Consider the following 25,458-nt stretch of genomic DNA (forward strand, 5'->3'; position numbering starts at 1 on the left):
GAAAAGACTATGAGTCTGTTCTTAGTGTTTTCTAAACCTTTATTAGCACAAAAACGTGTGGAAGATATTTCCTGTAAACCTTAATTGGCCGGCTCAGCCTTTATAAAAGACACTTTAAAAAGTACTTACATGTAGATTTTTAAGAAGCCTTGCTCACAGAACACCACGGAAATATGTTAATAGACATTCCTTGAGATTCTTCTTTTCAGACACTCCCTATTTTTTTTTTTCAAACAAGCCAAACTTATCTAATGCAGTATTAGTGTTCTTTGTCTATACAATGTGCATGAACTGTCTATACTGCTTTTGTACACTTTTTCATTCTATTTGCTGAAAGGTAGAGGTGTTATTTCCTTCTGGGTATACCGAAGGAGGAGTTGTAACTTTTTGTTTTACTTTTTTAAAAAAAAAAAAAAAAAAGTGCAGGTACAGCTCAGTCTATAAATGTAGTCTCTGTTACTGGTTTTAAGCTGATTTAGGGAAGACCATTCTGTAAATTGATAACTTTAGGAGCTAGATTTGACAAATCATCAGTGCCACATTAGAACTGGTGCTGTGTCAAGGTCAGCTGCTATTTGTCTCCCTGTTCTAGCGCAGCTTATTTAATGCAACTGTGTAGTCCATATCTTTTCATGCACAACCCTTGAATTTATGTGCAAACTAATGATGTCTTGAAATTTAAACATACTGAAGTTTATCTTCATATTATGCAACTCCTCCATGTAATCTACAGGTGCACTGAATTTAAGTGAGTAGCTTGACTCTTGAAAAAAGTGTAATTTGCTTTCCAGACAATCAAAGTAGATTTATTCAAAATTATGCACATCGATTTAATACAGCAATAAACAATAGGGAGGTCTGTTGATGCCAAAATTCTGAATGGAAATTATCTTAAACAATGCTATTTTTTTAATAGTCACTTATAAGCAATCAGTCCTTGATAAAAGGTCAGAAATGTAGACTTAGCATTTCATCCTACTTCTGACTTTATGCTTATTAGCCTGCCTCTTACAACTGTGTATTTTTTAAGCTTAGCCTCCCCATGTAGGAAATAGGCTTTTGAATTATGATCTCAATTATGATAAAGCCAGGTTATGCTGTAAAAAGCCTCATTACTGGCCAGCTTTTAAAGGACGCCGTAGTGCTGCAGGAATCAATGTGGGTATCTGACATTCTCTGTGAACGTTGCTGATACGGGGTAATGCTCAGGAGTCCTGTGCTTTGGTCTTTGGAATAAGGTGTAAATTTGAGCATCTTTATGTAAAACAATCTTAAATACTGTCATCTTACTCTAGCTACGGTCCCCAAACTGGCCATATTAAATGCTGAACTTACATACTTGTTTTGTCAACATTTATCAAAATCAAATCAAACTTTTCTTGTGCTCTTTATTAATGGGAAATACAAAAGGGGCTGCTCAGTCTTAAAAAGTAAAATGCAAAAACTTTGAATTGCACAGAAATGGATCAGTGCTTTTCATGACAGTGAGTTTAATCCAGCTCTTTCAGGCATCGGTGTAGGTAAGGTAACTGGAAGCAGCTGGAATTATTAGTTTGAAACCTTATACCCTGAGTGGAGATTAACGGGAGGCATATACACCTATAATACGTCTGGTTTTAGAAGCTTGTTTACATTATTGGTATCAGATTCTTAATCAACTCATTGAAACAGCTAAAATAATTTGACGAATTAAGAATATCCCATTTTGGTTAGTGGTTGCTTTGTGATGGAGGACTGATACTCTGCTTTTTGTAACCTCAACCTGAATTGCAGGTTATGCACGTTTGTCTGTACCTGCTGTTTCAAAGTAAGCCGTGAATTCTGCCCACTCATTCACTTCATTGACTCTGCCAGATCGAAGATAATCACTTGTGCTATTTACTGACTACATGCAGAAACCAAAACCTTCATTCATTTTAAGGTTTGAGAAAAGAGAGCAGTTCTTTTCCCTTCCTCAGCACCATTTCTATCCTTCCATCTTCCTCTAAATGTAAACAGTGAGCAAAAATCAGGTATGCAAGAACGTTACAGTGACCAGTATGGAAATCAGGGTAAAACTTCCTTGGACGAGACTTCCTGAAGAAAACTTTATTCGACCTTCAACTGCTGGGTAAACTCTCTTCATTCTGTCAAGGTAACGGGAAACAACTTCTACATCAGGTTCACCTAAACAGATAAGCAAAAGAAAAAAAAAAAAAGATTAATGTTCTCTGCAGCAGCCAAGCCCTGTACAAAGCCTTAACTTACAATTGCAGTTTTAGCTCAAGTCTTAAAGCCAACCGTTTTCTGCTGTGGGTGATTCTCATGATCAGGCAGCCTGCCATCAGGACAACGTATGGGTGTGGAGAGTTGGTTTTTGTGCACAAATAAAATCTAAAACCACTGTGGTGGTTTGTAACCAAATTTTTTGGTAATCTCATGTTTTACCAAAAAAAAACAACCAACCAAAGGGAAAAAACAAAACAAAACACTTTGCTTTGTCTGGCTTTCTTGTTTGTTTGCTTCTCTCTGTTACAATGGTAATTTCCAATCAGGTGGGGGTGGACTGAGGTCTCCCACCAGCTTTGGGTAGAGTGCTACGGATATGGTGGAGTTGTCACTTGCACCTTTTTCAGATTTAACTATTTTTATTTATTTTTTTAGGAAGAATCTCTAGCCTGTGTGCACAAAAAATTTCTGGAGTGGAAGACGCTCTTGAGTCACTGCAGCCAGCCATCTCCTATGAGCCCTTTCTGATCCATGATCATGCAATATTTCCATCTGAAAGCTTTTATTATTTTGCCCCTTTCACATACTGAAAGATGCTACAAGAACCTTTCAAGCTGTTACCTTTCAACTATTCCTAATTGTTTCTATGTGAATTTATTTCTGTGTAAACAGTTATTCTCTAAAAACCACACCACCGCTACCCCCCGTTCAACCGTAGGCTGCATTTGATTGTAAACATCACTCCCACTTGTGAGAATCAGTTTTAAATTAAAACATCCTGTAGAACCGAGAAATAGTCTGTAAAGAAGGTCCAAAAGGAAGTGGTTTTTTGGTAGTACAAACATGCTTAACTAAATTATAACCTATAATCAGTCTGGAATTGGAAGGTACTGAGGGTAAGTTCTAGGAGCACGCCTGTATCATCATGAAGGTTCTTTTATTTTTCTTTCTTCTACATCATTTTTTTTGTCTTCAGAAATAATTAATTTTAATCTCAAAAACCTTCCGAAGTTGCCCGCTGTCCTAAAAGATGTCTACGTTAACTGTAGGAACGCTGAATTTCTAAGAGTTTGCGTACTACTAGAAAGGATGTGCAAATAATGTTAGAGAACACCCCGCGTGCTGCTGCCTTCGGTGTGTCAGGCTGCAGGACCTGTGAGAAGCCCGATGCTTTTGGAGGCGTAGGCTAACACCCGCAGAGCAAGCTGGTGTCTTTTCCCCCCTCCACCTGCGTTGCTCACCTGAGCTGTGTGTCCCTGAGTAGGACGAAGACGGTTCTGCCTTTGGAAATGCTTCCACAGAGCGGGATTTTGAGGTCTAACAGAAATACACCTTTCCTTTCCATCCATTGTTTAGTAATCGGTACAAGTGCAAGGCAGTACACACAGTATTTAGCCTAGTGTGGTTTTTTATTTTTCACTGGTTTGCCATGATCTCAGAACCCCTCTAAGCATTGACAAGGCTCAGTTGCTTTTTGAAACTTTCAAACTTGAAACTTTAATGATTTAACTCTGATAAAAAAAGAGAAAAGTTGCTAACTAAAAACTAGCAATCCGGAGCCATCAGATTATAAACAAATTTATCCAATAAAAGCAAAAAACATCTGGCACGTATATACGAAGATCTTTTAGCTTTCAGGAATTGTCTGCTACCTTCTTAGAGCCTGTGCTTACCTTTCTCGTATGCCAGATGTTTCTCTTTCAGCATGCGATAGCCATCTCCACCAAAGAGCATGTAGGACGGAAGAGTCACGTTGTATATTTCATCCATCTGCAGTGGGACGTAGGCTGGGACTCTGCAGGCTGTGCAGAGCACTTCTATGCTAATAACTCTGTTTCCTGGGTCTCTGGAGAGATCATAGACTACATGGATGCCTACAAAAAGAGTACGTGTTTGAGTACCGCTTCCTGCAGTGCCTGTCGAACACAAGGGGCTCCAAGCAGCACCCGCCATCATTTTCAAGATTCTTTACGTCAGCTTCTGTGACTGAGAGGTTGTCTTGTTCTGGGGAATACTGATAATGCTGTGTTCTCTTAGCACGCAAATCAAGTTTTATCCAAGAAAACCCACAAGTTTAGAGAACTGCTGGAGTACTGCCCCACCTCAGTTACCTGTCTGATCACCTGTTCGCTTCTTGTCACATTTTTCACAGAAACAAAATGGGATTGGGATACTGCAAGATAAAAATACCTTCCCTGATTGCTCTCAGCATATGCCTTCTCTTTCCACGGTCCTGATGGTTGAGATGACTTTTCAAATCAGCCAGCCTAGTCTGGATAATAAGCACTGTCCTGAAGGAAAGAAAGCTAAGCTAGGACTGAATGTTGCGGCTTCTACTCGATGCAGAAGAATCAACATTTCTCATTGTGAAATGTCCTCGTTAAAAGCCTGGGGAGGGTTAGGCCCTGGGAACAGCACAGCAAAGAATTCGCTGCTCAGGAAGCCACTAAAGCTAGCCCCAAGCACAGCGTCTCTCCCACCTTTGGCTCTCCTCCTCTGCATCTTCTGCCCTGAACCCTTTCCAGAGCTACTAGGTGTCTTTTCTTTTTCCTTCCTTTCTTTGAGAAGGTAGCAGAGGGGCTGCTGCCGCTGCTTTATCTTAGTGCTAACTTGCTGGTGAGAGCACTTGCTGCATGTGAGACATGGGCCGTGTCCTTGGCACGTGGAGTTCTGGACCTTGCAGGGGATGAAGTGCCCCCATCACCAGGCTACGTGGGGAGAGGCAAGGACGGGGAAATCACTCAGCCCCTGCCCGTGGAGCCTAGCTTTTCTGCTAGATAAACAAAGGAACCCGCACAGCATCACAGGGAGAGCAGGAATAAACACGACTGTAGCCTAGCACACATCTGGATAAATATCTGGGGAGCTCTGAGTCAAGAAACGTGTGTGTTTTTAATATTAACTGTTCATCCCTAAACTATTTAGAAATTCACTGGAGCAATTCCATAGCCTGCTCGGACTAACTCTGAAGACATCTCCAGCCGTTAGGCAATGGCACAAACTGATTTTGATAAACTGGAAATTGGCAACAACTTGTCAGGGAAGCCTGGTCTGGGATTTCAGGCAGGCTTTCAGCGAAGAACTGAAAACAGGAGCTTGCAGTAACGACAACTTACAGCTCTACTTGACCTGTAGATAATTAAAAGCTACCAGTTATGGGTTACTGAAAAAACTGGGAATCCCATCTCTGCCAAAGGAAACAGTGATGGCCTGTGCACTGCAGGGGCTCCCGTGGCTCAGCGGAAACATACTCAGGGTAAATAGTGTCAGTTAGCTGGCACACATGAGGCACAGAGCTGGGGTGCGCTGCCAGCTTGCTTTCCATTCTTAAAGAGGCAACGCAAATGCTTTCCAGGTGTCATGCAAGCAAGGCCCACAGAGGGGCTGGCTGTTTGGGAAAAGCAAGAGGAGGAAGGAAGACAGCATACCTCCAACCTGCAGCAGCTCTCCTGTTCCTTTTCCGTACCTGTGCACGCTGTGCTCAAAAGCTTCCTTCAGGGTGGAGCCTTTCAGCTTTACCAAATCGAAACGACCTCCAAATGGCAAAACAGAGAGCAAATCTTCCATAGTAATGCTGCCTGGGGGAATGAGACTTTATTTACATCCACTAAAAAAAAAAAAGTTCACAGTACTATTTTAGAACTGTTCAGCAATATGTTTTTGACAAGGAAAATGGCAAATACAGTGTGAGAAACTGAGGGCCAGTGTGCAGGTGAGGATCATGCATATTGTCCCAATCAATGAACCTTTGTCGTTGTCATCCATCTGAACGAGATAAATACCTCTGAGTGTGATGTAACTGCACATATTGTGTGCAAGACTGTGTTCAAATACCTCTACTAAAAGAGATGACAAACCACCAACCTAAGATGAAGAAAACCAGAAATTCATACTACAAGTCAGGCAGTGTTTCCAATTGCTTAAGATTTACTCGTGTAGTCCTAGAGAAGGATTCTGCTAAAATGAAAAAATGTGTTTGTTTTTAGTTATCATTTACCAGATATCAGGAAAATAAGAACTGTAAAACCTTAGCATTCAGAAGAAAACCAAATTCACTTATTCTGTGGCAGACTATAGAAAGCTTCCAGCCACCATAGCATATGTTGCTCTATGGTAGGAGGTTAAGAACAGCCACTGTCTTTCTTTGTTCCATGGCAGCAAGAAGAGAAGAAAATGCTAAAAAGAACTATGTACAAACAATATTAAAAACTTCTGCGAGTGTCAGCCTGAGTGCAATTGCGCTGTTACGATGGATAACTATTTCAGAGAGTTTGAAATAGCTGCCAAACACTACGCAGATCCCACCAAGACAAGCCCATACCTAACGCTGTGTTCAGGCTTGCATGATAACTTGATTGGTCCTTCTAAAGTTGCCATTCGGCACAGAACTTTACGTACCATTTGCTCTCTGTTCATCAATGGACGACCGTATCCCACCTCCATTCAGGATGCACATCGAAACATGGTTCCACGACTTCCTATCTGGATGTCTGATGTTCTCATAAAGCTGCCAAAGGAAAATGTTTAAATTGATTTTTTAATCTTCACTTAGTCTAAGCCGTGTAAATTTACACAATATTGAGACTGAAAACAAAAGCTTTCCAGCTTCTCCAATGTTACCTTCACATCCAGTGTAAAATACTGATACAAAAAAAATAATGTATTTTTTAACTTTTAAGAAGAAAAATATTTGTCTTTTCCTGTAGAGAACTCTCAAACCTTCCCATAGTGCCTGTGTATATAACACCACCAGGGCAGGCCAGCTGAACAAAGGATGATTTTTTAAATTATTATTCTTTTATTATTCCAACCACTGTGATAAAGAAAGACCAATGACGTGTGCATATCTGGAGAATCAGGAATTGAAGAGAACCTTAAATGTAGCTGTACATTAAATCATGCAGGGGAATGTACAGACTATCCTAGCTCCTGTTGCACACTGAAGGGAATTGAGATCTTTTTCAGCTTCTCCAGGATTGGTCTTTACTATTTGGAATGCTCTTGGCAAACTAGAAGGATGTAGGAGAGTGGAGGAATATCAAACAGGCATACTAGGTCAGACCCCAGTCTCCGCTTTGTGCAGGATCGTGTCTCCAACAGTGTCCAAGCTCTGACAAAAGCAAAATGCAAGGGCAAAATAATATTTGCTTGAGACATGCTAAGTAGTAATGAAAATGGAGGTGAGGGATTTTCTCGGTCGCATAAGGATGATGAGCCTACAGTGTCAACCCACTGGAATAACAGTAGAACAGGAAAGGGTTCAGAGTAAGGAAATAAGGATAATGGAAGGGATGGGCTCGTTTCCATACAGGAATGGCTGTGGGTATGACCTGCCAGCCTGACAAAGAGAAAACTACAGGAAGGGCATGATAGAAGCCAATAAAAATCAAGAAGAGCATGTGGAAGTTGGACAGGAATCAGTGTGTTTTCTCATCTCAAGAATAATAATAATAATAATAATAAAAATCTAGAAAAGATGCAGAAAGGGGTGACAAGGGTGGTCAAACACACAGAAAAGCATCTGATCGTAGCATGCTGATGTAGGGTAGGACTCTGTCCTGGTAAAGAGAGGATGGAAGGAAAATATTTGACACCTACAAAATCATGAGTGGTGTGAAGCAGGTGGATAAGGACCAACTGTTCCAGTGCAAGGGCAACTCCCTGGCCTCCAGCAGCATCCAGCCAGGGTGCAGCAGGATGCAAACTGAAGAAAGAGAATGGACCCTGCAGGTCCCCCTGTTCCAGTTCAGCCCCTTCTCCTCTGCACCCCTACAACAAATGTTTGCAGCCTCTAACTTGCAGGTGCGTAAATCCTTTGTGTGTCCAGCTTAGTGCTCACTGAGGTGTTCCCTGAGGCCAGATCCATTCCTGAGTTCGTAATTCTTGTTTAATGAATGGATTTTTTTTTCTGTGTGCTAATTTTTCAGTCTGAGCTATACCTTCTAATTTAGCAATTGTCCTGGAACAGACATCAGGATTACAAATTATAAGTCCTCGGCACCCCACAAAAACATGCTTACAATGTGCTCCTACACTCATTACTCTCCAGCCCTGAGCACGGAGGCAGTTTGGAAACAAAAGCTTGCACACTGCAGTTAACAAGTCAGCAGCTTCTCATCTGAGTTCGTTTAAATTCCTTTGTACATGCCATCTGCTCCTGTCCACCTGTTATCCTGAGATTTTGGGCTCCTCTTGGAGAAGCTCCACTGAACTACCTGGACACCTCTGTTTGGACTCAGCACAACTGTTCCATCTTTCTCATTTCTCAATCTCCAGATTTCCCAGTGCAGCTCTAAATATTCAAACCCATGGTACAGAAAGGTCTGTTTTTTCCTTTAATACTCCTGAATGCACAGCACCAGACAGGAAAGCAAGTGTAGAACTGGTATTGCAAAGAAAATACAGGGTGATCCATGTGGATTTACGATGAATGCAGATGGTTGTCTACAGACACCTCCCTAGCTAAAGTAGAATTTGACAGCCCAAGACAAAATGTGTATCAAGAGACCTACGGACCTCTGAAGGACAACAAAGTGATGTTCTTTAAATTTAAAAAGTGAGGAAATATTTGATTTTTTTTTTTTTTCCAAATAAACATAGAAGAGCGGCTAGCAGGAAGAAGAAGCCAGGCAGTGCCATTTTAGCAGAACTGAATGTGGAATTCCCAGATCTTAATCTAATCTGGAAATTAGCCCACGAGCTAAGAATTATCACGAGGATTACAATAAAAGCAGTAACATGGACTGGATAAACAGCTTTGGGAACTATCTACATGAAAGCTCATGACCATTAATTTGAGCCTGATTTAGTGGCAATGCTGGAAGACATTTATGGCAATTCTCGTTTCCTGGAGTTGTGCTGGGTAAACCCAGAGCATGCAGGGGGGGATGGTGCTACAGCGGGATGGTAAAACAACCCAAAACAGTTGTTTTGAAACAATAAGTGACTTTTCATGAAGAGATCTTCTGGTGTGATGTGACTGATGAAGCACCACGATGACTGTTGGGGTGCAGCGGAGTTAGTGACTCCCTCCAGGCTGGGGTGCTGGCAGCGTTGGTGTCTCCCCATGGGGTCCATCAGAGCAGGGCCAGCAGCCAGGTCCCGTCCCAGCACCCTGGCCAGGAGTGGGGCAGCTGGGGGCACTGGGGCAGCCCCAGACTCCCAGCACCTCCCTGGGGATGGGCAGGGCTGTGGGGAGCTGGCAACCGGCCCTGGGGCTGATGTGGAGTCCTGGGGCAGGTGGGCAAGGACAGCGAGGGCTGGTGGTGCCCTGAAGTCCTGTATAGTGTCCCTAAGATTTTCCAGCCCCTGGGTCTTGGCTCTGTTTCATGAAAAGTCCGTAAAAGGGCACTGCCAGCACTGGCTGAGACAAAAGCGTTGGGCACGCTCACTTGTCAGAGCGAGAAGCGGGGCAGCAGCCTCACGGGCAAGAGAGCTTAAAACTGCAGCCTCAGCACCTGCAGGAGCCAGCTGTGAACAAGCAGTTCTCTGTACGAGGATCTATGCAGAGAATGAACTGCTCCTCACCCTACAAAGCAAGATTTGCTGTAGCCTTGCTCCTGCCAGGCCTTTCTAAGGAATCACAAGACGTTACAGTGATGGAAAGCATCACTATGCCTACACAGCAATAGCTCAGAGCCTGGGAGCACTTCATCTCGTAGCTCTTGAGTAATTACGTAGATGTGATTGCCACCTGTGGTGGCGGCTCCTTACCACAGCATCACAGAGCAGGTTTCCCATGTTGCATTCTTGGAAGCGACAGGCTTCGCTCGTACCGTTCAGGTAAACACTAGTTTTTCCAATCTCCTGAGAGTAATTCCCCAGGTTTTTCCTCCATTTTTCCACTTCTTCTTTAATGTGCTCATCTATAAAAAGTAGGATAAAAGTGTAAAATAAGCAGTGGGGTTATTTTTAATGTGCAAAGCTTAGTAAAAAAGCATGCTCTTTGTGCTTCTAAAATGTCACACTTTCCCTAAGGGCTTTTCCAACAAGCTGGCATCTACTCTCGCTTTAAACAAAGCTTAGAGGGGGAGCCAGCGGAACCACACAATCCAGTGAAAATAAACTATTCCCTTCCCACAGCAAGGCTATCTTTCTATTACGCTTAAACATGTTTTTGCCCAGCCCCATTGTAATCTCTGACAGCGGGGGTTTCTAGCCTCTGCCTTGATAGATGACAGCTACTGCATAAGAATTTTTAAAATATAAGTGAGCCTGGTCTTTATTTGGCATCATCCCTCTTTTTTTTTCCCCTCTAAATATAGCTTCCTACCCTTTAACACAGTACGAAAAGGAACACTAGCTCAAATATCAATGCCAAGGGAAAAATAACAAAAAACACATTAGAAGAATTAATTCTATACATGCATTTGTGCAAATCGTGCTGAAAATAAACAGATACAAAGATACTTGCATATGCAGACAGATAATGTCACAACTGCTTTACATCAGCTATTAATTTTAAGCAATCTGCCATGTAACTTTGTCAGCAACAACAACATGTATCATGGCAATATGTTATGTTCAAATATTACGTTTATAAAATCAGAGCACCTATATATCTGAATTTTTGCTCTTACTGAGATCAGAGTGCAAAGTCTCTTACCATCATCTCATTAAATTAATATATCACTGAGAATAACGTACGATAGCTCTGAAAACACAATTTTTAAAAGATTTATTTTATTAATGCTCTGGCAGAATCCAGAAAACCTGGAGAAAGATCAGAGCTTCATACAGTAAACACTGGCGGAGAAACAGAGAACAGAGCATCAGGCACTGGCAATGGCAGAGCAGACAAGAAGTATGTGACACAGCCTGGGCAGAGTTACGGACACAAAGCAGCAGAGGGATTCTCCTTCCAGCTCAAGGGTTCCAGAGCTTAAACATGGAGCACCCTCAGCGCTGACAAGAAGAAGCTGGGGGTTTTGTATTTTATATTTGCACATTGTCAGAGTATTCCATTTTTTTTTTTTTTCAAAACACTTCAACATTTGTCTCCTGCCCTGAACTCTGAAGAACCCAGTCATCGCAACATTCAAAATCCCAATTACAGGGCTCCCTGCCATGGGTCCTGCTGCATGGTAAGGTAATGTATCCCCTCACTTCCCACCAAAGGGCTATCAGTGACTTTAAACAGGCAAAGACCTACACTGCATTTGTGCATATTCCAAGACCTTTTTATTTCACTGTTTAGAAGAGGAAATATGTAAGACAATGGGTACAACAGTTACACAACCTGAAACTTGCTCCAAAGTGAGCTGCAAGTGCAGGAAGCAAGCTGAATTCTTCCTCAACGTTGTGCTGTATGTTTAACACAACAGCACTTGAACTGGGGTAGAGGTTTGCAGGCAGATTCCAGTTTCTAACTCACGTACCTTCGGGAACACTGTTGTCCAGAAGAATAGGGTTTCCAACTGCTTCGACCACATTTCCTTTCTCGTCAAATGTCACATTTAAGTAACCGAGATATTTTCCGTAAGCGTAAGCTTGTACGACTGGCACCTTCCTCCCATCGTCTGAGTCAACCATGAATGGATACGGGCCTTCTGGCTGTTCAGTAGAGGGTGGGGTGCCTGCAAGAAACAACCATGTAAAGAGGGTCTTCAGCTTGTGTGCCCTTTTTAGAATGGCAATTCAAATGCCTCTCATCCTTAAAAAAAATGACCCAGATATTAAGCAGAACCAGCTATGAACGTATGAGAGGACAAGCTCACATTTAGTTGTTTTGTTATGTTAATTCATACGAGAGGACATTGTTTTCAGCTCCAATAACCACCACAGTGTTTTTTAAGTTGTGACAGTGCACTCCTCCGAGATACCATGTCACAATAGCAACAAAGGCACTTTTTATTCTGATTATCCCAGTCTAAACCTCTAAGGAACACACACATACAAGCCTTTCGCTGAAAAGCCCTCACACTACTTTATTGTGTATCAGACAGAAAACAAGAATTTTAGTAAAACATAGGAAAAAGAAGCGTGAACTATTTTTTTTTTTGATAATATGCAGTAAGAATATTTACAGACAGTTCTGTAAATTTGTATGTACACCCAACTGACTTTTTTTTTTTTTTTTTTTTTTTTTTTTTACTATACCAAACTTGTTCTCCAGAATTTCAGGCAGGCTGTGAACATTTTGCATAAAGCAAACTTTATCAGTGGGAGAGTTAAGTAGTCATGGATTTAAACCACTTATCAACTGACGAAGTTTGAAGAGTGATTAGATGCCGGACTTGGAAACAGATACGTTAAAGCGAGGTATTTCCAGAGAAGAGAGGTATTGGCTCAGTCAGCATAGGCTTCCGCAGAATTTAGAAACTATGCAGAGAAGGAAAGTGGCAAAGGAATCCGTGCAGCTCTTGCCCCAGGGGTACAAGCCTCCTCTGTGCCCTTGATAACGTTATCTGAGAGGCATCCCACCTCAGATATTCCCATCGGCATTTCCACCCCCGTCAGCAAAGACCAAGGTCAAGCGGCTCTGAGAGGTGCTGCACGCTCCGTGACAGAGCCCCACCAAATCCTGTGGCTCCTTCCCCATTTTCCCACCCACGGGACTGTTGCAGTCCGATGGGCAAGAGCTGGGGTGCCGGTGGGCCAGGGCATGTGAGAGCATGTGCACAGGACGTGAACTGGGAGGAACGCAGGATCCTGGCTTGCACAGCTCACCACACAGCTGGTTTCCTCTCATTTAAGGTTGTTTATGTAACATGAAATCCAGGGATGATAAGCATGACAAATGTTCCTTCTAGAACACTAATGCAATTCATATTTATCTCTAATCCCTTCTCTTCTTCAGTGAGAATGGCTGTAACAAATGACAAGCTGAACCAAATTCACCAGAGAACTATTTTTTTCTACTTTTACCCCAGCCAACAGAGTTGGTTTCTTGGTAGTGCCCAGGCCTCTTCACTATTTGACTTTTATTTTGGGAAGAATTTAAGAAATCCTGCAACTAATGAGAACCCGGTAGGATTTATGCATGCAAACGTGACTTTGGGGTTTTGGAACTGAAAAAGGAATTGGTTTTGATCTCTTGCCCTTGTTTAGTCCTTGAATGAGTGGAAACATTAGCAGGAGGAAGTTATGCTTTCTGGTCTTCATTTTAGTTTCTATCTATAGTTAGTTTCTATTAGTTTCAGTTGTGAACAGTGACATTTTGACTACTGCAGCAAAGATTTGTTAGTCAATGCCCATAAAGAGCTCGTGTCTCAAAGTGATGGCGGTGGCAGTCAAAGTGCCACTGGGTGCGCCCCAAAGAGGTGCCACTGGTCACAGCTTGGAACTGTGAAGTGCCCAAGGGGCTGAGACCTCCAGGTTCATATCCCACCTCCATCTGTGAGAGTTCACAGGCACACCTCTTGTCATCCCAGGTGGTGCCCCACTGCCAGACTATGACAGCTGCCATTTTGAGGCACAAACTCTCTACAGACACTGGCTAAACCGTCTTTGCAAAGGAGTCCGTGTTCTACTGTATAAACACACGATGAATGCACACTTTGGGTACTGCGTACATCCTTTGTTTTTCCATCTCCCAAATAGTATTCCCATCTCCCAAAACTGCCCAAAAATGCCACCAGCAGGCAGCAGGCTGCAAACAGGGAAAAAAAAAAAAAAAAAGAGCAAGGTCCCTGCAGGATGCACAGGTCAGTGCTGGAACGCCCTGCCACCAGGTGCTGTGGATGCCAAAAGGCTGAAAGGGCTCAAGGGGAGATGGGGCAAATTCAGGGAAGAGAATTTCCAGCTGGGATGAGGAAATACAAAGATGCTGCTTCTGGCTTGGAAAGCCCCTGAGCTGCAAGCTGCTGGGAGCATATGCTGGGAGCATCCCCACAGGCTTGCCCGTGTGCATGCTCTTCCCTCTCCATCACCACTTGGTCACACTTGAAGACAAGACGTTGGGATGGATGGTCCTTTTCTCTGCTATGCTTCAGCCACTTGGCTCCTGCACCCCTTCACTGGATGTTTTGCAACATCTAACTTGTAGGTGAGTAAATCCTTTGTGGCTCCAGCTTAGTGATCAAAGTTATTCTTGGAGGCCAAATCCAAGAGGTATTTTGAACCCTGTAATGTGTAACTGTAGCGTGCAATGATTTCCTTCTAGGAAATGGGATAATAAAAGGTGAGGGCCCAAGGGAGACAAGATCTGCAGTAAACACGGGAGAAATCTGAATGAGAAAGTGAAAGGAGGTGAGCGGGCAAGAGAAGGGGATGAAATAATGCAAACTCTTTGAAGTGGTGAAGCACCTGGGGTACATGGCGCTACCCTGTGACTGAGGCACAAGTGAAATTTTGCTGAAAATTGTAGAAAATTCCAGTTATACTCTCAATCAGTTGATGAAGTTTCTGCTAAATTTAATGTGCTATCTTCTATGCTTTTAAAGAACAGTTTTTGTTGTTGTTGTTTTTCCACTTGTGGCACAGAGAAGGAAGCAGCACTGGAGAAGGAAGAAGCTGCTGATGGCAGGCTCTGCCTAAAGTAGCAGAAGAAATTAAACCTTATTGACAATGTTCATCTAGGGAACGATGTTTATCTCTAGGGGAGAGAAGAATAAAGTCACGTGAAAAGAAGGACTGAACAAGATAGAGGAAACCTGGGAAAGGGGAGAGGTACAGGCATTTTTTAATGGCAAGCCTAAGATAAACCTATGAATGCAGAATCAGGCTCCACAGAAGATCAATGTCAATATCACTTCTGAAGTTTTATATGATTGATTTTCTTGGTTTTGTCACATATCAGGCTAAATGTAAATATCTTGTTTACTTTTTTATCTATCTAAACTTGAAACACATATAGTATGTGTGGCAATAATTTACCAGTAGTACCACCCGTGTCCTGCTTTGTCTAGGTCAGCTTGCACATCTGCAGCAGTAAGGAACATTTCAGTGAGTTAGGGCACTTCTTGCTCAGTGACTGTTTAAATATTAGTTTCTTCTGTAGCAGTTATGGAGATGTACCAGCAATGAAACTGGCCCAGCACTGCCAGCAGTAAACTACATCTGTGAAAGTATTCTGAGCTTAAGGAGAAACAAACAGTTTCAGCTTTGCTTTAGAACTAACATTTCAGGAAGAAGTAAAATACCTGTATAGAGAAATGTGTTTGTATGTCCTCCGACTACAACATCCACTCCTTTCACTTTTTGGGCGATATCTTTGTCCACAGTAAAACCAGAGTGTCCTAGTGCAATAATTTTGTTCACTCCCATCGCAGTAAGTTTGTTCACTTGTATTTGTAATGCTTCAATTTCATCTTCAAAGATTATGTCATTACCTTAAAAAAAAAAGGAAGAAGCATGAATATATTTACAAAGTGCCTTAATTACTATTTTTTTCCAACAAATACTATGTGATAGTGCGTACTATTCTGTATAACTAATGAAACTTTGAATAGCAGTGGCTTTCAAAAATACTTAGTTGGCTCAAGCTCCTAACATGATCTGATGTTCTCCAGTCTCTGAAGAGCCCCTGCATGCTTAGACAAATTCAATTTTTTTTTCCCACTGAAATGTCTATACTTGCCTATACTGAATAACTCCATAGAAAATAAATCCAATTATGCCAATTGTGGCATGAAAAATTGAATGCCTTTTACTATTATGATGATGATGATTATGATTGTTATTAAGCTAGGAGAAAGGAGACTACATATGTCAGTAAGTACTTGGACATAAACACTAGTATAGCACTATAAAGTTTTTTTCTTCCCATATTATATTTCTTTGAGATCTTCCACCTTCTCCTGGGTTCTCTCTCTCTCTTTGTACTGTAGACTCATCTATTTTTTCCCCCTCTTCCGAGGCTTTAAACATCAACTTCTTCAAAGTCCTGCACTACACTCTGAACTGCCTTTTCATACAAATTACCTCACCTAACGAAGCGCTATCATTAATACCAAATGGCAGCACAGAACACAACTGAGCCGCTGTCCCACAATGAGAACATAAAGAATGGAAAGTCTGGAAAGGAGAAAGCTCCTCTGGACTACAATGTTGGGAAACTCACAGCCTTTCCAAAATGTTTCTGTGCCTGCTGAAGTTATCCTAACATGACAAAGGGTTACAAGAACGCTAGACAAACATGCACTTTCAACCTGGCCACAGTGTTTATGGTTGCGCAAAAGGACTTCCTATGTAAGAGGCGAATTTCTTTGACAAAGATTTAAGAACAAAGTTTAAGAACATAGTCAACAAAATGTAATCGTAAACTTTCCAGTGAAGACAGCTGAAAAACTGCTTCTACCAATTCTCCGTCTACCTAATGCCTCTCCTGCCTGCAGAGTTTTTTGATCAAACAGTTTTGAAATATGCCTTTAAAGTCAAAAGATTTACATTATTTCATAACAAAGGGAGGAGTGAAGCTAATTCATGATTCAATGCAAAACGTCTCAGGAAATGAAGAGGAAACTGCCACAATGGAAGAGATAAAAGACGGTTATATAAATTGGTTAACCACCACACCCACTGAATAGTTCTACAACTGCCAGAGGGAATCTCTGTACTGCACATTTCGGAGTAAATTGTGTAGAGCATCCCCACATTTTCTTCCTGTGGACCTCTTCTTAGGATCAAAGAGTCATAAACTAATTGAGGTTGGAAGGGACCTCCGGGGGCCATCAACTCCAAAATCCACTCGGAGCAGGAACTCAAAGCCAGATGAGGCTGCTCAGGGCCCTGTCCAAGCCAGCTGAAAATCTGCAGCCTCTCTGGGCAACCTGTTTCAGGGCTTAACCGCTCTGACCGTGACAAATCTTTTCCTTACGTCCCACCATAATTTCCTGTGGTGATACTTGAACCCATTGTCTTTTGTCCTTTCTCTGGGCCCTTCTCAAAAGAGTGTCTTCCTGCCTTCTCTAAGACAGTGAAAGACTGCAATTAGATTCCCCTCAGCCTTTCCTCTCCAGGCCACCAGCTTCAGCCCTCTTTGCATGTCCCTGTGGTTGACAGAAGCTGGGCCTAGTTCATGGCTCCTGGCAGAAGACAAAGTGCAAGAAGCGCACTCCGAGCGTAGGCCCGTCGAGGTGCTCATCTCACCACCTGTGGCCACGCACACCACGGTGTGGGGATCAGTTCTGTAAAGAGAGCTGAGATCTCCAAACAAAGGGCTGGACATGGACCGGCTGTGACAGCAGGCAGTTCCCTGCACCTCTCCTCACCCTCAAAAAGGGATTCCTGCTTTGGGGACGCAGGGACTGCCCTCATACCCTACCCTTGACCTAGTCATGGTTTATCACGCAACATCGTGTCTCTGCCATTGCAGCTCTTGTCAAACTGAAATAGGCCAGCATGTTAAGAAACTGTATAGTGTGGGAACACAAGAGCAATTTAACTCCTCATTTCTCTAAGAAATCAGGCAAAAAGCATCATATGGCCTAGTACTCCATCGCCCATCTTTCTAAAACATCTGAATTGAAATATAGGCCTTAAATAAGAGTTGTCTGTTGCTTGTGTCAGTATTTCACTTCTTTCTCAACTTACTAAATTGAGGTGACACCCTCTTCTCTTTCTAGCTGGAGGTAGAGTTTCAGATAAAACATCCAAACAGAGCAAGGAAAAAGAACTGGCTGCACGTTAAAAATGTTACGCAAGCCAGCCAGAACAAAGTGGGATAAATGGAATTTCAAATTCCATTTTAAGCAAACTGGCCAAGTTGACATTTTTAGTAAATATTTTGCAGCCCGTAGGGTTTTAGATTAAGCTGCTTTGGGTTTCTACCTTACACAAAAAGACAGTGGACAAAATGAGACGTATTATTTCACAGCACCAAACACGTACGGGGCACCTCTCAGGACAGAGAAATATTTGCTATTTTGGGGGCTTACAACATAATGTCAGAACAAAAGCAAGCGAGCCAGTAGCAGCAAATATGAGAAAGATGGTCTTGGGAAGGATTACCAGTGCAAAGCAAGCACATAGACAACTCTGTCAGTGTACCAAGGTATGAACAGCTCTTGCAGGACACGTGGCTGGGCGTTCAGCTGAGATAGCTGTATACAGCAACACAGAGGGGAACTTCAGAGAAACTGCCAATTGGCTGTAATCTATAAATTGTGCTAAGCGTTCCTCATCCCTATGGTTTCCAAACAGTAACATTAACAGTACCTTCAGTGGAGATTAATTGTTCCTTCGTAATGGGAACACTGAGATTTAAGGACTTTTTAATTTTAGTATGTTGATAGATATTTTACACCATGAAAAGTACAAGCTGTAATTTCATAATTGTGTTGTAGTAATTGAGACTTAACAATGGAAGAAATCACACTCTCAAAACAATTTCCATGGAAAGTAGTCATGTAGGAATTCACGTTTCAGCAATTTCAAGCTTCCTATTTTGAAGCCCTGAAAATGCCCTAAGAGCGAACAGCATGCCAAAGCAATTACTGCAGAGCCTGAGCAAACTGAATCATCTGGAAGAAGTGTGTAGAGATAAGCGAGGTGCTGAGCTTAAAATTAATTGAATATCTTACTCATTGGACTAAGGAATTAGATTGACAATTATTTTGCCACTGACCCACCTCTGCCATGATTTTATCCATCTGAACAACTGCTGGATACTGGTGATATACTGACACTGAGCTACACTAACATGCCCTGAATTCACATTTTCAAAGCTTCCAAATGTTCCTCCACACACAATGAGTAGGCAAAACAGAATGTTGTAAAAGCCCTGATTGCTATAAATGGTAGCTGTTGGATTTTGCCCTTCTGTTCAGTTACACTGCAGAATAGAAGTACTCCACTTAGCCTAGGGCTGCTTTAGCTGAGTATATGGAGATAACCAGCCTTCCCTTCTAATACTGTTTTTTCTAGTTGTGGCCCCTGTTAAAACGTCTCAGCGTATTGAGACATTCAATATAATGTTTAGATCTTACTGGAAGAGTATTTAAATGCTTCAGAAGATCACTCCAACACTATCTGGATTTTGCTCTAGTATAGTTATTTGCAAGAAAGCTAACCTGATGATCTCGCGGCACCATCACAATTGTTTGGAAGGAGGGCCAAGATCTACTTTATTCTTAGTGAAGAATAATACTGGACAAAATTGGCTATACATTCATTTCTCAAACTCAATGTGATGTCAGATGACACTCTCTCATGCACAGGTGAAATTCTGTTGCCTACATAAAATACTGATCAATTTTCTTTTTCACTGGGGGACAAATAAGACAGGACTCCCCAAAACACAGCGTTGTAAAATAGTAGTCAGATATAGAAGTCTGTTCTGACCTCAGAAACCCACTTCCTAATAGTTTAAACAAACAGGAATTAAACAGAACAGAATAAACAGTTTTACATCATAACACGTCCTGTAAGTACTGAATATTCCTTTTCTCAGGAACATTATACATTACTTATTTATTACTATGCAATGGAAAGAGATGTAATAATATGAAGTCCTTTTTCAGTCTGGAAAATGTTTTAAATCAATGTTTAGGGCACCCCAGTTTCTTTTAGAACCTACTGCAAAAAAAGCAGGAAAGAAAGTCTGATTTTCTCAGAGAGGCACTGAGCTGTGAGCAGGCAGTGACTCAGATCTGCTACGGTTGATTTAAATGTTTTCATTTTATTTATAATTATTTGTTTCCATTTTATTTTATTGAAAACAAAACCCCTTAAATGTTGGAATAAATAGTCAAAAATGGACAAGTCTCTTCCTCATCAGCTCTAATTTTACTCATGAATGAAGCAATTGTAAAAGTTGAATGGGTGTTCCTTCTGTAGTCTAAATTCTGGAAATATCCGAGAGGCCAAAAACATCTCGGGCAACTTCTGCTTCAAAAACACAGAAGCAGCTCTCCTTGCTTTTACTAGTGCTTGAGCATGGATGCATCCACGAGCAAAATTTCAACACAGTGATGTCTTTGTTTCAATACACATCACTCTAAAGGTAAACCGTATTCATGACTTAAAACTTATTTAAATGGATAAATAGTATAATGAATATAAATTAAAAACAAAAACACAAATAACACTCCCAACCGAGCGGGGCGCCCCCCCCCAGCTTTCTCACAATCTCACTGGCCTTCTAAGAATATATTCTTAAATAATTCAGTGACGCTAGATAATTCAGTTCTGCATGAAAAGATCTGTGTCAAGAAGCCTTCACCAGCTTAAAAATTAGGCAGTTAAAAGTCCCAATCATACAGGAATATCCTGAGAAAACAACAAACTTTTCAACTGAAACCATTCATCATCTTTTGGTTCAGACAAGTAAGTAAGTAATACAATAGCAATAAAGGGTACAGACTTCTATACAAAAAAAACATACCTGGCTGTGAAAGAAATGAAGTTTCCTTTGTTGTATAGCCAACGATGCCTATTTTTTCAGAGCCAATATGTATTATTTTATAAGGATAAACATATTTCATCATTTCATTTCCTAATGGGGTGTTTCCCTTAATGTTTGCGCTCAGGATTGTAAAATTAGCATTTCGAAGCAGAGGATCCAATAATCCACTCACACCTTCATCAAACTCGTGGTTGCCCAAAGCCTGTGGAAAAGCAAGAAGAAAATCTAAGACCCTACCTCCAATACTCAGTATAAATACTGTCACAGATGGCATACAAGGTATGTTTGAGAAAACAAAGTCTGTGTTCTAGCGAAGAATCACAAATGCTTTGTGTTGGAAGGGACCTTAAAGATCACCTAATTCCAGCCCCCAGCCATGGGCAGGGACACCTCCCACCAGACCAGGTTGCCCAAAGCCCCATCCAGCCTGGCCTTGAACACCTCCAGGGATAGGGCATCCACAGCTTCTCTGGGCAGCCTGTGCCAGGGCCTCACCACCCTCTGAGTAAAGAATTTCCTCCTGACCTCTAATCCAAATCTCCCCTCTTTTAGTTTAAAACCTTTCCCCCTTGTCCTGTCATTATCTGCCTGTGTAAAAAGTTGCTCTCCAGGAACACCGTAGCTTGTTAAAACAGCCGATTCCTGCTTCTCACAAACACAGAAATGTTACTCTTTTTTTAGGTTTTTGCTTTTCAGATGCTCTTATGTCAATGCAGATGTGGAAGTCAGAATGTAAAACTATCTAAACACGGGTCTGTATTCATACACCAAGTTAGAACCCAGCAGTTTTTCATCCTGTAACTACAAGAGGGAGGCTTAACAATAACCATCAAGGAAAGCATGCATTTTGCAGACAGAAAACACACTGTTAAAAAAAAAAAAAGGAAAAAAAAGAAAAAAAAAAAAGTAAGTGCTACATGCCAATGACAATATATTTTATCTCTAAATAAAACATGTATTTTAAGAGCTTGTGCTTGGAGCACAGATTATATTTACACTAACATTTAGCAAGACTTCGTGTGCTCTAACACAACCGGAAAATGTAATTTTCTAGCTATCATCCATATGCAGAAGCTCTAACACGCAGAAGAAGATCTCGTATCAGGCAGTGAGGGTCTCCATAGGCAATCTGCAGCAGATGTGGGCGCACACACGCACAGTGTGCTTACCAATGTGAAGTCTGAAGAGTATCGTGTAAAATGAGCAGCCCCGTTTCTTCAGTAGCAAGATAATACTACCAAGAAGAGGATGTTCTGTTGGGTTAGGCTGCTAAACAGAAAATAATGGACCTACCTTAAAAGACCACAGAATCGCTCATCCCCACCCTGTTTTCGTGCTCAGCCCAAGCTGCCGCATGCCTGTGCCTGCAAGTTTGGCAACTGCCAGCAAATCCCTGCAGAGAGCAGCTACGCGGAAGCTCAACACACGCAAGAGCCCTGTAGCACATTTTGGTGCGAGGAAAGAAAAGGCTTTCTTTATGGAAATGGAGTAAGCTGGCACGGAGTAAGCTGGCACGTGTAACAATTTCCAGGTGGGAACTGGAGCAGAGCACGAAAGGGGTGCTAGAGTCAATTAGCCAGCTCTTCTAAACAAAAGCTTGCTTGTAATTTCATCCCGATGATTAAGTTGGGAAAGCTGTATTCATCACCTAAGAACTGATATACCTCTCTGCCCTACTTAGACACACAATCCATGTGTTTGTTCCAGTTTTCAGTCCCCAAATAGACTGCATTGCGTGGCAGCCCAGGCAGGACTCTGAAGCCACTACAAGCACGAAAGGCCAGCAGTTTTGATCACTGGTGTCTTTGTTTCATGGAAGACAAAAACAAAACAAAACAAAACAAAACAAAACAAAACAAAAAAAACAACAACCAGTCAACCAACCAAAAACCAGAAAGAATAAAAAAAGGAACTGAGCCCTACAGGAACTTGTTTCAGTGCCCATTGATGTTCCCAAAGGATGGCCACAGACTGATCAAGCGTCTCGGTCATTTTCTTTTGGCTGCTGCATATACCTTCTGTTCCTTCTAAATACACAATTATACCCCAAAACAACTGGTTGCAAATTAAGTAAGAATTTGAATTGTATGTGACTGCCATTAGCTCATCATGGAAAAAAAAGAAACGCCTATGAGACCTTGTTTCTCTTGGCTTTGTAGCTTGGGTTTGGATTATTTCATCTCCATTAGGATAAAGCTTTGATCAAAACTTTTCCCATGGTAGGGGTAGTTATAAAGTCTCTTGTTCATGAGAAATCACTGGTGTCTAATAATATTTTTGATGAGGCTTTTCCTCTGGGGAGGAGGATGCGGATCATTTGGGGTTTCCTTACCCAACCACCCTTATGCACAGAGCTTCTGTGACTTTGTATCTTCGCGATAAACCTTCACCAAATCCAAATACGCTGGCCAGTGTGAGTGTAAATCACAACAGGGAATAAACAGAAACAGGCAGGCGCACAGCATGTGGTCCTTTAATCCTCCTTTTCACAAGAAACCAGGCTAAAAATATTTCAAAAAATCACAACACAATTTAACAGGAGGATGAGAATTAACAGTAAAACTAGAACGCTTCTCTCATCCCTCCAGTTACCGTCTTTGTTGTATTTACTGTGATGATTTTGGTGTGATTAACCCCAAAAGGCAAAGCTAGTGACAAGAAGATTTGGAAGGGGATGCATGCTAAACAGGAGAAAATAGGTTTGAGGGGAAAACAGGCATAAATGGGAACAGGAGAAACCTAAAGAAGGAAATTTGTCCCACTTGTGGCGCAGACCTCTGATAACATTGCCAGGCTGCTCCAGACCCTCCCATGGCTCTCCTGGCCTCATCCTGTAACAACCTCTGTGACTCACGTTCCCTCCTTCATCCTGTTTGCAATCCTACTCCAGCGTTTTAGCTTCTAGCCATTTCGGTAATCCCCACCGCTTCTTCTACAGCTGTGGCTTCCCAAATTCTGCTTAAAGAAACTCTAGCTCCTCTCTCCACGGCACGGCTCTTACCTCGCTCCCTGTGCAAGCGGTCGACTACTTCACCTAAGGCATTAGCATCCAGCACAAGCTTCTGGATGTCCAGTAAGGTCTGGATTTGTTTTTATATATTTTTTAATCTAATTATGATGAAAAAAGCAAATGGGATCTCCTAACCAAACTGCTGATACTTCCTACATAACGTGTTCCTAAAACTAGGCACTAGCCGGACACTGATGATTTTGCCTAAAGGAACTTCTTGTGATATGACCAGGAACCGAACGAGCTCCTGGCTCGTCCATGAGCCAGTCAAGCCAGCAAATTTTAAGGCTGAGAAAAAGCACCCAGCAGCTAGCTTTGGGAAGAAAGGTGAGCAAAACCATCTCGAGCTCTCTCTCTACGCTGCAGTATCTCAAGGCACTTCCCAGCTCGCAGGAAAGATAAATCCTGCAGGCACACATTACTCCCCATCACCACTGGGAGGAAAACTCCTGGTGATGTTAGTTTTGGGATTCGGAAAAGGTTCATCAGGCCAAGCAAACAGAGCAGCATCCTCCCCAGAGCCGCCCGTCTGGCATGAGCGGTGTTTAGCCCAGGAGAGCACACTGGGACAACACTTTCCCTTCTGTAGCTGCTCTGAGCCTGAGGGAAGAAGCGGCTGAAGCCATTTTTGCTGGGAAAGGAAAGCGCAGTCCTTTCCTGAGAAAGCAAAAAATAAAGACCATGGATGTGATACGCCCAGAACAAGATTTTTCCCTCTGCCAGCCTGGATGAAATAAATATGCAGTCACTCTCAAATGTAAGTTCCATCTCTCTCCTCCTTTCTGAGGTTGTACACAAGCAAAATAAGCCTCAGTAATACTTTACACAGGAACAGGCTGAGAAGCAGCAAGAAAAGACCTAAGCATCCTGATGGCTCAGTCCCAAATTCCTCAGTCTTCCTCTCAGCACTCGGTAGAGCAGAGGAGGCAGGGTGAGGCGCAGCACCCTCTGAAGCACACCGTGATGGTCACTGAGCTGCTCACACCCTACTGCAGCCACAAGCCACCTTACACCCAGACCCTCACATCTCCAAGCCTGGTGGCACTGGCCACAGACAGGGTCTTTGGTGCTTAAAGCCCCAAACCCTTTTGGAACAGCACCACCACTGCGTGCCACCTGCCCCTTCCCACAGGACTGAAGCCGGCTGGGCTGCCAGCCCCGAGCCCCCTCGGCACTGCATCGAACCCTTGGCAGGGCTCTGACCCCTCTGCTGCAGTCCAGGCTCCTTGCCCGGTGCTGCTGTCCCTCCACCAGCACCCCGCTCGATACCGCAGGAGCGAGGAAGGCAATCCCCCAGCGCCCCCAGGAGCGGGATAACCCCCCCTCCCCTCCGCCCCTCTTTACCATGGCGTCGTAGCGCAGCAGGTTCATGAAGTGGACGGCCTCCCGGCCCTTGTAGCGGGAGAACCACACGGTGCCCTGGTACTGGTCCCCGGCGTCCAGCAGCAGCACCGCGCCTCCTCCTCCCCTCGCCGCCCGCTCGGCCGCCACCCGCGCCGCCCGCCGCGCCACGCCGCCCTCCGCGCAGCCCCGCGGGCCCCCCGCGCAGCCCCGCGCCTCCACCCGCGCGTGGACGTCGTTGGTGTGCAGCAGCGTGAGCCGCAGCCCCGCCGAGGACGGGCAGAGGGACAGGGACAGCCACAGGGACAGCCACAGCGCGGCCACCCGCCGCCCCATCCCTCCACGGTGCCCCCTCGGTCCCTCCCCTGGTGTCCCCCGGTGCCTCCCGGAGCCCCTCGGTTCTTCCTCCGAGCTCGCAGCCGGCTGCCCGAAGTGGTGGCACGGGAGGCAAAAAGTCAGCCGGCGGCGAGGGGACAAACTCCAGGAAGGCTCCTCGGTGAATGGTTAGCGTGCTGGAAGGGCTTTCTCAACCTTCGCGTGGAAGCGGTGGCTCTCCGCGTCCCACCCAGCTTTTCCCCTCCTCTTTCTCCGGCGGTGCTGAAAATAAAGAGCG

At 43.2% G+C, this 25,458-nt stretch overlaps 1 protein-coding gene across 1 annotated transcript; it reads right to left on the minus strand.

Moving 5' to 3' along the window:
- Positions 1–21: 21 nt before the first annotated feature.
- Positions 22–25,246, minus strand: NT5E (5'-nucleotidase ecto). Its single transcript, XM_035322765.1, has 9 exons — positions 24,849–25,246; positions 20,474–20,696; positions 15,291–15,479; positions 11,586–11,783; positions 9,922–10,073; positions 6,607–6,715; positions 5,637–5,786; positions 3,882–4,082; positions 22–2,166 (listed from the first exon to the last, which is right to left on the minus strand). The coding sequence occupies exons 1-9, from the start codon at positions 25,179–25,181 to the stop codon at positions 2,009–2,011; spliced, it is 1,713 nt and encodes a 570-aa protein (XP_035178656.1). The 5' UTR covers positions 25,182–25,246; the 3' UTR covers positions 22–2,008.
- Positions 25,247–25,458: the final 212 nt, after the last annotated feature.

The sequence above is a fragment of the Oxyura jamaicensis genome, chromosome 3 (genome assembly GCF_011077185.1).
Source record: "Oxyura jamaicensis isolate SHBP4307 breed ruddy duck chromosome 3, BPBGC_Ojam_1.0, whole genome shotgun sequence".
In the NCBI taxonomy this organism is placed as follows: domain Eukaryota; kingdom Metazoa; phylum Chordata; class Aves; order Anseriformes; family Anatidae; genus Oxyura; species Oxyura jamaicensis.

Bases quoted from the DNA above. Each gene is read 5' to 3' on its own strand.
- NT5E (XM_035322765.1), bottom strand. From the start codon at position 25,181: ATGGGGCGGCGGGTGGCCGCGCTGTGGCTGTCCCTGTGGCTGTCCCTG. The intron at 10,074-11,585 runs GTACGTGAGTTA...TACTTTTTATAG, and splicing joins GGACAACAGTGTTCCCGAAG to ATGAGCACATTAAAGAAGAA. The intron at 6,716-9,921 runs GTAAGGAGCCGC...TTCCTTTGGCAG, and splicing joins ACCTGCTCTGTGATGCTGTG to CTTTATGAGAACATCAGACA.